General features: G+C 52.7%; 1 protein-coding gene across 6 annotated transcripts in view; it reads right to left on the minus strand.

Annotated features, from left to right (window-relative positions):
• Positions 1-12,094, minus strand: part of LOC117414719 (SRSF protein kinase 2-like) — a 96,560-nt gene that overhangs the window by 51,972 nt on the left and 32,494 nt on the right. Inside the window, exon 1 of one of the 6 annotated variants that reach the window (XM_059027787.1) lies at positions 8,597-9,054. The exons of the other annotated variants lie outside the window; for them this stretch is intronic. Coding sequence (XP_058883770.1) covers positions 8,597-8,634 — 38 coding nt within the window. The 5' untranslated portion in view covers positions 8,635-9,054. Of the gene's footprint in view, positions 1-8,596; positions 9,055-12,094 lie in introns of those variants that run through there. 6 annotated transcript variants of the gene reach the window in all.

Raw genomic sequence — 12,094 nt, forward strand, 5'->3', positions numbered from 1 at the left:
GTCGTCGCTGAAGCCTGGCAGATCAGCGCAGCCCAGTCCTGGTGTCGTCGCTGAAGCCTGGCAGATCAGCGCAGCCCAGTCCTGGTGTCGGTGCTGAAGCCTGGCAGATCAGCGCAGCCCAGTCCTGGTGTCGGTGCTGAAGCCTGGCAGATCAGCGCAGCCCAGTCCTGGTGTCGTCGCTGAAGCCTGGCAGATCAGCGCAGCCCAGTCCTGGTGTCGGTGCTGAAGCCTGGCAGATCAGCCCAGCCCAGTCCTGGTGTCGGTGCTGAAGCCTGGCAGATCAGCCCAGCCCAGTCCTGGTGTCGTCGCTGAAGCCTGGCAGATCAGCCCAGCCCAGTCCTGGTGTCGGTGCTGAAGCCTGGCAGATCATCCCAGCCCAGTCCTGGTGTCGTCGCTGAAGCCTGGCAGATCAGCGCAGCCCAGTCCTGGTGTCGTCGCTGAAGCCTGGCAGATCAGCCCAGCCCAGTCCTGGTGTCGGTGCTGAAGCCTGGCAGATCAGCCCAGCCCAGTCCTGGTGTCGTCGCTGAAGCCTGGCAGATCAGCCCAGCCCAGTCCTGGTGTCGTCGCTGAAGCCTGGCAGATCAGCCCAGCCCAGTCCTGGTGTCGGTGCTGAAGCCTGGCAGATCAGCCCAGCCCAGTCCTGGTGTCGTCGCTGAAGCCTGGCAGATCAGCCCAGCCCAGTCCTGGTGTCGTCGCTGAAGCCTGAAGATCAGCCCAGCCCAGTCCTGGTGTCGGTGCTGAAGCCTGAAGATCAGCCCAGCCCAGTCCTGGTGTCGTCGCTGAAGCCTGGCAGATCAGCCCAGCCCAGTCCTGGTGTCGGTGCTGAAGCCTGGCAGATCAGCCCAGCCCAGCCCTGGTGTCGTCGCTGAAGCCTGAAGATCAGCCCAGCCCAGTCCTGGTGTCGTCGCTGAAGCCTGAAGATCAGCCCAGCCCAGTCCTGGTGTCGGTGCTGAAGCCTGGCAGATCAGCCCAGCCCAGCCCTGGTGTTGTCGCTGAAGCCTGGCAGATCAGCCCAGCCCAGTCCTGGTGTCGGTGCTGAAGCCTGGCAGATCAGCCCAGCCCAGTCCTGGTGTCGTCGCTGAAGCCTGGCAGATCAGCCCAGCCCAGTCCTGGTGTCGTCGCTGAAGCCTGGTAGATCAGCGCAGCCCAGTCCTGGTGTCGTCGCTGAAGCCTGGCAGATCAGCCCAGCCCAGTCCTGGTGTCGTCGCTGAAGCCTGGCAGATCAGCCCAGCCCAGTCCTGGTGTCGTCGCTGAAGCCTGGCAGATCAGCCCAGCCCAGTCCTGGTGTCGGTGCTGAAGCCTGGTAGATCAGCGCAGCCCAGTCCTGGTGTCGGTGCTGAAGCCTGGTAGATCAGCGCAGCCCAGTCCTGGTGTCGTCGCTGAAGCCTGGTAGATCAGCCCAGCCCAGCCCTGGTGTCGGTGCTGAAGCCTGGCAGATCAGCCCAGCCCAGCCCTGGTGTCGGTGCTGAAGCCTGGCAGATCAGCCCAGCCCAGTCCTGGTGTCGGTGCTGAAGCCTGGCAGATCAGCCCAGCCCAGCCCTGGTGTCGGTGCTGAAGCCTGGCAGATCAGCCCAGCCCAGTCCTGGTGTCGTCGCTGAAGCCTGGCAGATCAGCCCAGCCCAGTCCTGGTGTCGTCGCTGAAGCCTGGCAGATCAGCCCAGCCCAGTCCTGGTGTCGGTGCTGAAGCCTGGCAGATCAGCCCAGCCCAGTCCTGGTGTCGGTGCTGAAGCCTGGCAGATCAGCCCAGCCCAGTCCTGGTGTCGGTGCTGAAGCCTGGCAGATCAGCCCAGCCCAGTCCTGGTGTCGGTGCTGAAGCCTGGCAGATCAGCCCAGCCCAGTCCTGGTGTCGTCGCTGAAGCCTGGCAGATCAGCGCAGCCCAGTCCTGGTGTCGTCGCTGAAGCCTGGCAGATCAGCCCAGCCCAGTCCTGGTGTCGTCGCTGAAGCCTGGCAGATCAGCGCAGCCCAGTCCTGGTGTCGGTGCTGAAGCCTGGCAGATCAGTCCAGCCCAGTCCTGGTGTCGTCGCTGAAGCCTGGCAGATCAGCCCAGCCCAGCCCTGGTGTCGTCGCTGAAGCCTGGCAGATCAGCCCAGCCCAGTCCTGGTGTCGTCGCTGAAGCCTGGCAGATCAGCCCAGCCCAGTCCAGACGTGATCTGCTGATCATTTAAAAAATGAAATCCTCAAGGAGATCTTATTCGTTCACCAGTAGTACTTGAAACTTTTGGAGATAATTCAGACTCTAGACTCCACAGATTTCCACCCAAATCCCCCAAACCATTTCAGACATATTCAGTACATTAGTAATAACCGCTATTGCTTCCTGTCCTAGCCCTTCCCTAAACCCCAATTTACTGCAGAGCCCGGGGGTGGTGTGTCGACATCAGCAGAACGAGTAATCCTGCCTGAAATCCACTACATTACTACCTTTCTCAATCTACAAGCATTTCCAACACCTCGACTACTGGTCTGCTGTGCAGATTGACAGGCTGCAGCTCTCTGATCAAACACGGGAAGAGGAGTCTGTTTTTAGAACGGAGCGTATTCTTATTAAACTCCAGCTTCTTTCCTGCAGGGTAACACAGTATACATGACAGCCATGTTCTACTTGCACATTCTGTTTCTACAAATGAAACCTCGCTGAGGTTTCACGCGCAGTATGCTGTCAATTCACTCCTGTCAATTCCTGGGCTCAGTCCCAGAGAAGTGAAAAATCCCATGTGGGATTCACAGCTCTGAACACACGTCTGAACTGGAATCACCTCTGTTTAAACTGTCCTATGTGGTGCTGTCATGAATCACAACTCCTTTTCATTTCATTCATGCAGCTTCGCCGTACCAATTGCTTTCAGATACTGGATATTAAAAAAAACAGTTGGTTTGTTGTATTTTTCCATGGGTCTGTTGGTCATTGGAGTGGCAGATCGAATAATTCCTTTAAAAACATTTGTGAGTCATCTGCCCTTACCTGCAGGGAGGGAGAAGCGCTGCTGAGGGAACGCAGAGGCATGAGGAGGCAGAGAGCTCTCTCTCACACACACTCACTCTCATCTCCCAGCGCAGGCACGAGGAGGCAGAGAGCTCTCTCACACACTCACTCACTCTCATCTCCCAGCGCAGGCATGAGGAGGCAGAGAGCTCTCTCTCACACTCACTCACTCTCATCTCCCAGCACAGGCACGAGGAGGCAGAGAGCTCTCTCTCACACTCACTCACTCTCATCTCCCAGCGCAGGCATGAGGAGGCAGAGAGCTCTCTCTCTCACTCACTCACTCACACTCATCTCCCAGCGCAGGCATGAGGAGGCAGAGAGCTCTCTCTCACACTCACTCACTCTCATCTCCCAGCGCAGGCATGAGGAGGCAGAGAGCTCTCTCTCACACTCACTCACTCTCATCTCCCAGCGCAGGCATGAGGAGGCAGAGAGCTCTCTCTCACACTCACTCACTCTCATCTCCCAGCGCAGGCATGAGGAGGCAGAGAGCTCTCTCTCACACTCACTCACTCTCATCTCCCAGCGCAGGCACGAGGAGGCAGAGAGCTCTCTCTCACACTCACTCACTCTCATCTCCCAGCGCAGGCATGAGGAGGCAGAGAGCTCTCTCTCACACTCACTCACTCTCATCTCCCAGCGCAGGCATGAGGAGGCAGAGAGCTCTCTCTCACACTCACTCACTCTCATCTCCCAGCGCAGGCATGAGGAGGCAGAGAGCTCTCTCTCACACTCACTCACTCTCATCTCCCAGCGCAGGCATGAGGAGGCAGAGAGCTCTCTCTCACACTCACTCACTCTCATCTCCCAGCGCAGGCATGAGGAGGCAGAGAGCTCTCTCTCACACTCACTCACTCTCATCTCCCAGCACAGGCACGAGGAGGCAGAGAGCTCTCTCTCACACTCACTCACTCTCATCTCCCAGCGCAGGCATGAGGAGGCAGAGAGCTCTCTCTCTCACACTCACTCACTCTCATCTCCCAGCGCAGGCACGAGGAGGCAGAGAGCTCTCTCTCACACTCACTCACTCTCATCTCCCAGCGCAGGCACGAGGAGGCAGAGAGCTCTCTCACACACTCACTCACTCTCATCTCCCAGCGCAGGCATGAGGAGGCAGAGAGCTCTCTCACACTCACTCACTCTCATCTCCCAGCGCAGGCACGAGGAGGCAGAGAGCTCTCTCTCACACTCACTCACTCTCATCTCCCAGCGCAGGCATGAGGAGGCAGAGAGCTCTCTCTCACACTCACTCACTCTCATCTCCCAGCGCAGGCATGAGGAGGCAGAGAGCTCTCTCTCACACTCACTCACTCTCATCTCCCAGCGCAGGCATGAGGAGGCAGAGAGCTCTCTCTCACACTCACTCACTCTCATCTCCCAGTGCAGGCATGAGGAGGCAGAGAGCTCTCTCTCTCACACTCACTCACTCTCATCTCCCAGCGCAGGCACGAGGAGGCAGAGAGCTCTCTCTCACACTAACTCACTCTCATCTCCCAGCGCAGGCATGAGGAGGCAGAGAGCTCTCTCACTCACTCACTCACTCTCATCTCCCAGCGCAGGCATGAGGAGGCAGAGAGCTCTCTCACTCACTCACTCACTCTCATCTCCCAGCGCAGGCACGAGGAGGCAGAGAGCTCTCTCTCACACTAACTCACTCTCATCTCCCAGCGCAGGCATGAGGAGGCAGAGAGCTCTCTCTCACACTCACTCACTCTCATCTCCCAGCGCAGGCATGAGGAGGCAGAGAGCTCTCTCTCACACTCACTCACTCTCATCTCCCAGCGCAGGCATGAGGAGGCAGAGAGCTCTCTCTCACACTCACTCACTCTCATCTCCCAGCGCAGGCATGAGGAGGCAGAGAGCTCTCTCTCTCACACTCACTCACTCTCATCTCCCAGCGCAGGCACGAGGAGGCAGAGAGCTCTCTCTCACACTCACTCACTCTCATCTCCCAGCGCAGGCACGAGGAGGCAGAGAGCATATAATGAACCACTTGAAAGACCAGTTACACACCTCACTGTGATGGAAAAGTCCCCCTACCTCCAGCACATGTAAAAATGGAAGTGTGACACACGTGCACTGATTCTAGTACGAGCAACACAAGACCTGTGCATGTGACGTGTGTAAAGACAGACAGACAGACAGACAGACAGGTCTGTCGTGAGGTCACTGGGGTTTATATTTGAGTGCTTTAGTTTACAGCTGAATATAATAAGATGAACAGATACAGTACTGAGGGCCACTACAATACCAAATTACTGACAGTTATATGACAGGTGGAACCTCCAAAAAACACCCACTGGAGTTCCAACCCTGCTGTCTACCAAACCACACGACCCGGGACTGCTCACAGCAACAAACGTCACAAAGGGTCCATTCACAGCACAGCAACCTGCTGTCTACCAAACCACACAACCCGGGACAGTTCACAGCAACAAACGTCACAAAGGGTCCATTCACAGCACAGCAACCTGCTGTCTACCAAACCACACGACCCGGGACAGTTCACAGCAACAAACGTCACAAAGGGTCCATTCACAGCACAGCAACCTGCTGTCTACCAAACCACACGACCCGGGACAGTTCACAGCAACAAACGTCACAAAGGGTCCATTCACAGCACAGCAACCTGCTGCCGAGCAGAATGACTCATTTAGTTGAAGTCAGACTTAAAAACAGATTGAGACCCTTGAGAAAGGAGCAAAGAGCTTGTCATATAATTGCTAGAATGAGCGAACGCATCGTGTGAACTGCTGTAGGAGATGCACATGTAAGCATGCGTTGCCATGGAGACCCAATCCACATATAGAAGGTGCTTCTGCCACTATACATTTATGAGACAATAAACCAACAGGTCTTTACTATCTGATTGGCTAGAAACCCAGTCATATTGTGGAAGACTGCATGGTTTTGAATAATCAATATTGTACATTCATTTGCGAGCCTAGTACACTAAAATACGAATATTTCCCAAAATGAGCCTGAGGGGGTTAGTTCACTTCATGGCCTGCTGAAACAAGTGCAGGAGACAAGGACACACAAACAGGGAGAGTGACAGGAGCCCCTTAAAGAAACGTGCAGTGGCGTGATTGAGCCCCTTAAAGAAACGTGCAGTGGCGTAATTGAGCCCCTTAAAGAAACATGCAGTGGTGTGATTGAGCCCCTTAAAGAAACGTGCAGTGGCGTGATTGAGCCCCTTAAAGAAACGTGCAGTGGCGTGATTGAGCCCCTTAAAGAAACGTGCAGTGGCGTGATTGAGCCCCTTAAAGAAACGTGCAGTGGGTGTGATTGAGCCCCTTAAAGAAACGTGCAGTGGCGTGATTGAGCCCCTTAAAGAAACGTGCAGTGGCGTGATTGAGCCCCTTAAAGAAACATGCAGTGGGTGTGATTGAGCCCCTTAAAGAAACGTGCAGTGGCGTGATTGAGCCCCTTAAAGAAACGTGCAGTGGTGTGATTGAGCCCCTTAAAGAAACGTGCAGTGGTGTGATTGAGCCCCTTAAAGAAACGTGCAGTGGTGTGATTGAGCCCCTTAAAGAAACGTGCAGTGGTGTGATTGAGCCCCTTAAAGAAACGTGCAGTGGTGTGATTGCATTGAGCCCCTTAAAGAAACATGCAGTGGTGTGATTGAGCCCCTTAAAGAAACGTGCAGTGGTGTGATTGCATTGAGCCCCTTAAAGAAACATGCAGTGGTGTGATTGAGCCCCTTAAAGAAACGTGCAGTGGTGTGATTGAGCCCCTTAAAGAAACGTGCAGTGGTGTGATTGAGCCCCTTAAAGAAACGTGCAGTGGTGTGATTGAGCCCCTTAAAGAAACGTGCAGTGGTGTGATTGAGCCCCTTAAAGAAACGTGCAGTGGCGTGATTGAGCCCCTTAAAGAAACGTGCAGTGGCGTAATTGAGCCCCTTAAAGAAACATGCAGTGGCGTGATTGAGCCCCTTAAAGAAACGTGCAGTGGCGTAATTGAGCCCCTTAAAGAAACGTGCAGTGGTGTGATTGAGCCCCTTAAAGAAACGTGCAGTGGCGTGATTGAGCCCCTTAAAGAAACATGCAGTGGTGTGATTGAGCCCCTTAAAGAAACGTGCAGTGGCGTGATTGAGCCCCTTAAAGAAACATGCAGTGGTGTGATTGAGCCCCTTAAAGAAACGTGCAGTGGCGTGATTGAGCCCCTTAAAGAAACGTGCAGTGGCGTGATTGAGCCCCTTAAAGAAACGTGCAGTGGCGTAATTGAGCCCCTTAAAGAAACGTGCAGTGGCGTGATTGAGCCCCTTAAAGAAACATGCAGTGGTGTGATTGAGCCCCTTAAAGAAACGTGCAGTGGCGTGATTGAGCCCCTTAAAGAAACGTGCAGTGGCGTGATTGAGCCCCTTAAAGAAACGTGCAGTGGCGTGATTGAGCCCCTTAAAGAAACGTGCAGTGGGTGTGATTGAGCCCCTTAAAGAAACGTGCAGTGGTGTGATTGAGCCCCTTAAAGAAACGTGCAGTGGTGTGATTGAGCCCCTTAAAGAAACGTGCAGTGGTGTGATTGAGCCCCTTAAAGAAACGTGCAGTGGTGTGATTGAGCCCCTTAAAGAAACGTGCAGTGGTGTGATTGCATTGCCTGCTGACAACAGCACTCGACACACAATGATGGAAACAACAACATCAAACAAAACAACTTCCTGTTCCAGGATTGTGTTTACTGCTAAACATACTAAACAATGGAAACGTTCAACCTGCAAATCAATCCTATTGTAAAGATTGCATACAGAGGCCAAGCATCCCAAACACAAACCTTACATACAAAATAAAAACACGAAACTCAAGACTGTCACAAACAAATATCCCTGCAGCACATCTCATTTAAATCCTTTCTTTTTTTTTTTTTTTTAGGTACATTCCCTTTCATTCCAATCCTGAAGCGATCAGCAGCCCTCTGTAAGGTGTGAACACACTTCCTTATGCTGCACCCCCTCGCTCCAAAACAAGACGCCACTGGCAGCGCGGCCTGATCAATCTTTCAGTCTAAACATGTCCACAAGTCCCATCGCTAACACGCACTCCCATCTCTTGTGTTTTGATTCTGTTCTGAAGAAAATCAATACGCTCCGTGCTAGTGTGTGAGAGAGAGAGAGAGACACACAGCTTACCTAAGCACAGAGAAGGGCATTGATAGAACAATGGAAGAGAAGTGAAGTGGAGGAAGATGGCTGGACACACACACACACACGACACACACACACAGCCCCCAGGACAGGGAAACATCACACACACACACACACACAACACACACACAGCCCCCAGGACAGGGAAACATCACACACACACACACACACACACACACACAGCCCCCAGGACAGGGAAACATCACACACACACACACACACACACACAGCCCCCAGGACAGGGAAACATCACACACACACACACACACACACACACACAGCCCCCAGGACAGGGAAACATCACACACACACACACACACACACACAGCCCCCAGGACAGGGAAACATCACACACAACACACACACACACACACACAGCCCCCAGGACAGGGAAACATCAGAGCCCTGCCGGCACACACATAGATACAGACACACAGACATACACAAGCCAGGAACGAGCCGCAGTTACCTTTCTGAAGAGGACAACTTCTCAGAATTCACTGACATCAGCAGCTCAATCTTGCGCTTGGTTTCTGGAAAAATCTGGGAAAAAACCTAGCTGCTCCTGCCGTTAGCACGGCGCCTCCCTGTCCTTATAGTCAACTCCAGGAAACAACAACGACGACAACGAAAACAAAGAAACCACGAAAAACAGAAAAAAATGAAACGAAAAAAAACACGTCAAGAGACTAATAACAGCATACTCCCCCCCGCCCCTCACATTGAGCGGGCTGTGCTCGGGGCTTCATTTCCATAGGACTGGCTGGGTCTGCGTAGGCTGCTCCTCTCCAGAGAGGCTGATTCAGTGTCTGTACATGGCAGAGATGCTGTTCTCGCTGCTGCTGCTATTGCTGTTTCCAAGCCTGAATAAAAAACGCCCCGCAGCTCCCAGGCCTCCCTCCGTTCAGGGAAGCAGGAAGTACCACTGCCTTCTTATACTGGAGGGGTGGCTTCTCTCTGTGTGTTTCTGTTTGTGTGCTTCTGGCTTGTCCCTCCCTCCTCCACTCCCCCTCCCTCTCACTGGCTTGTCCCTCCCTCCCCCTCCCTCTCACTGGCTTGTCCCTCCCTCCCCCTCCCTCTCACTGGCTTGCTCACTCTGATGCAGACGCTCTCTGTCGCAGCAGATGGACTAATCATTATACATCAGGGAGCAGGAGAGCTGGACCTTGGAAAGAGGCACGGAGGAAGTAGGCTGCCGACTGTCCCACTCTCTCCCTGACCTCAGACTAACTCCTCAAGGTGCCTCCTCCCTGCACAGTACAACCCCAGGGGAGCCTGACCCACACATTACCAGGTACTCAGAGTGACCCCCAAGCCCAGGGGAGCCTGACCCACACATTACCAGGTACTCAGAGTGACCCCCAAGCCCAGGGGAGCCTGGCCCACACATTACCTTGTACTCAGAGTGACCCCCAAGCCCAGGGGAGCCTGACCCACACATTACCTTGTACTCAGAGTGACCCCCAAGCCCAGGGGAGCCTGACCCACACATTACCTTGTACTCAGAGTGACCCCCAAGCCCAGGGGAGCCTGACCCACACATTACCTTGGAGCCCTTGTTTATACCGCTGATTGTTTGAGCCGAGTGGGAAGCACAGAAGATTCATCTAATGCTTTCTGTTCATGTGCTCATTTATTTATGTACTTTGTCCACAGCGCACAGTTTCCTCCGGCACAGGACACCACCGTTAGGTCTCAGCAGTTAAACAACCACAAGAAAACAAGAACTCAGCTTCCCAAAGCAGTACAGCGAGTCCACGTCTCCGTGAGCTAGGATTCAAAGCTAGCTTTCCGAAGCAGTACACTACACTAGAGTCTGAATCCTGCACAACGTACTGTACCTCCCAGAGCAGCTCCCTCAGCCTACTGCACTGCTGCTGCCCAGGGAGAAGGCAGCACGGACGAACAGGGGGGCTGGGAGCCTGGTGCCCAGCTCCAGTCCTCAAAGCGAACGCTGATCTAACACAGCGGTGCCCAGCTCCGGTCCTCAAAGCGAACGCTGATCTAACACAGCGGTGCCCAGCTCCGGTCCTCAAAGCGAACGCTGATCTAACACAGCGGTGCCCAGCTCCGGTCCTCAAAGCGAACGCTGATCTAACACAGCGGTGCCCAGCTCCGGTCCTCAAAGCGAACGCTGATCTAACACAGCGGTGCCCAGCTCCGGTCCTCAAAGCGAACGCTGATCTAACACAGCGGTGCCCAGCTCCGGTCCTCAAAGCGAACGCTGATCTAACACAGCGGTGCCCAGCTCCGGTCCTCAAAGCGAACGCTGATCTAACACAGCGGTGCCCAGCTCCGGTCCTCAAAGCGAACGCTGATCTAACACAGCGGTGCCCAGCTCCGGTCCTCAAAGCGAACGCTGATCTAACACAGCGGTGCCCAGCTCCGGTCCTCAAAGCGAACGGTGATCTAACACAGCGGTGCCCAGCTCCGGTCCTCAAAGCGAACGCTGATCTAACACAGCGGTGCCCTGCTCCGGTCCTCAAAGCGAACGCTGATCTAACACAGCGGTGCCCAGCTCCGGTCCTCAAAGCGAACGCTGATCTAACACAGCGGTGCCCAGCTCCGGTCCTCAAAGCGAACCAGGTTGTGGTGCTGGCATTATGCATGTACCAGTGTGCGCCCGTTTCGTGTGGTTGTGTGCTCTGAGTGCATCAAAGTGTTCCTTACTTTCCAGGTTGGAAAGTCACTTGCTGTAGGCAATGCTGAGCGGTAATGAATCTGTTACTGTACTCTGCTGTGTGGTAATGAATCTGTTCCTGTACTCTGCTGAGCGGTAATGAATCTGTTCCTGTACTCTGCTGAGCAGTAATGAATCTGTTCCTGTACTCTGCTGAGCGGTAATGAATCTGTTCCTGTACTCTGCTGTGCGGTAATGAATCTGTTACTGTACTCTGCTGAGCGGTAATGAATCTGTTACTGTACTCTGCTGAGCGGTAATGAATCTGTTACTGTACTCTGCTGTGTGGTAATGAATCTGGAAAATAGCAAACGTAATACCGATCCACAAAAAGGGAGACAAAACCGAACCAGGTAACTACTGACCAATAAGCCTGACTTCTATTATATGTAAACTTATGGAAACTATAATAAGATCCAAAATGGAAAATTACCTATATGGTAACAATATCCTGGGAGACAGTCAGCATGGTTTTAGGAAAGGGAGATCATGTCTAACTAACCTGCTTGACTTTTTTGAGGATGCAACATTGAAAATGGGTAACTGCAAAGCATACGACATGGTTTATTTAGATTTCCAGAAAGCTTTTGACAAAGTCCCGCATAAAAGATTAATTCTCAAACTGAACGCAGTACGGGTTCAAGGAAATGCATGCACATGGATTAGGGAGTGGTTAACATGTAGAAAACAGAAAGTACTGATTAGAGGAGAAACCTCAAAATAGAGCGAGGTAACCAGTGGAGTACCACAGGGATCAGTATTGGGTCCTCTGCTATTCCTAATCTACATGAATTATTTACATTCTGGTATAGTAAGCAAAATTTGCAGATGACACAAAAATAGGAGGAGTGGCAAACAATGTTGCAGCAGCAAAGGTCATTCAAAATGATCTAGACAGCATTCAGAACTGGGCAGACACATGGCAAATGACATTTAATAGAGAAAAGTGTAAAGTTTTGCATGCAGGCAATAAAAATGTGCATTATAAATATCATATGGGAGATAGTGAAATTGAAGAAGGAAACTATGAAAAAGACCTAGGAGTTTATGTTGACTCAGAAATGTCTTCATCTAGACAATGTGGGGAAGCTATAAAAAAGGCCAACAAGATGCTTGGATATATTGTGAGAAGTGTTGAATTTAAATCAAGGGAAGTAATGTTAAAACTTTACAATGCATTAGTAAGACCTCATGTAGAATATTGTGTTCAGTTCTGGTCACCTCGTTACAAAAAGGATATTGCTGCTCTAGAAAGAGTGCAAAGAAGAGCAACCAGAATTATCCCGG

This window comes from Acipenser ruthenus, chromosome 7 (assembly GCF_902713425.1).
Source record: "Acipenser ruthenus chromosome 7, fAciRut3.2 maternal haplotype, whole genome shotgun sequence".
NCBI lineage: Eukaryota > Metazoa > Chordata > Actinopteri > Acipenseriformes > Acipenseridae > Acipenser > Acipenser ruthenus.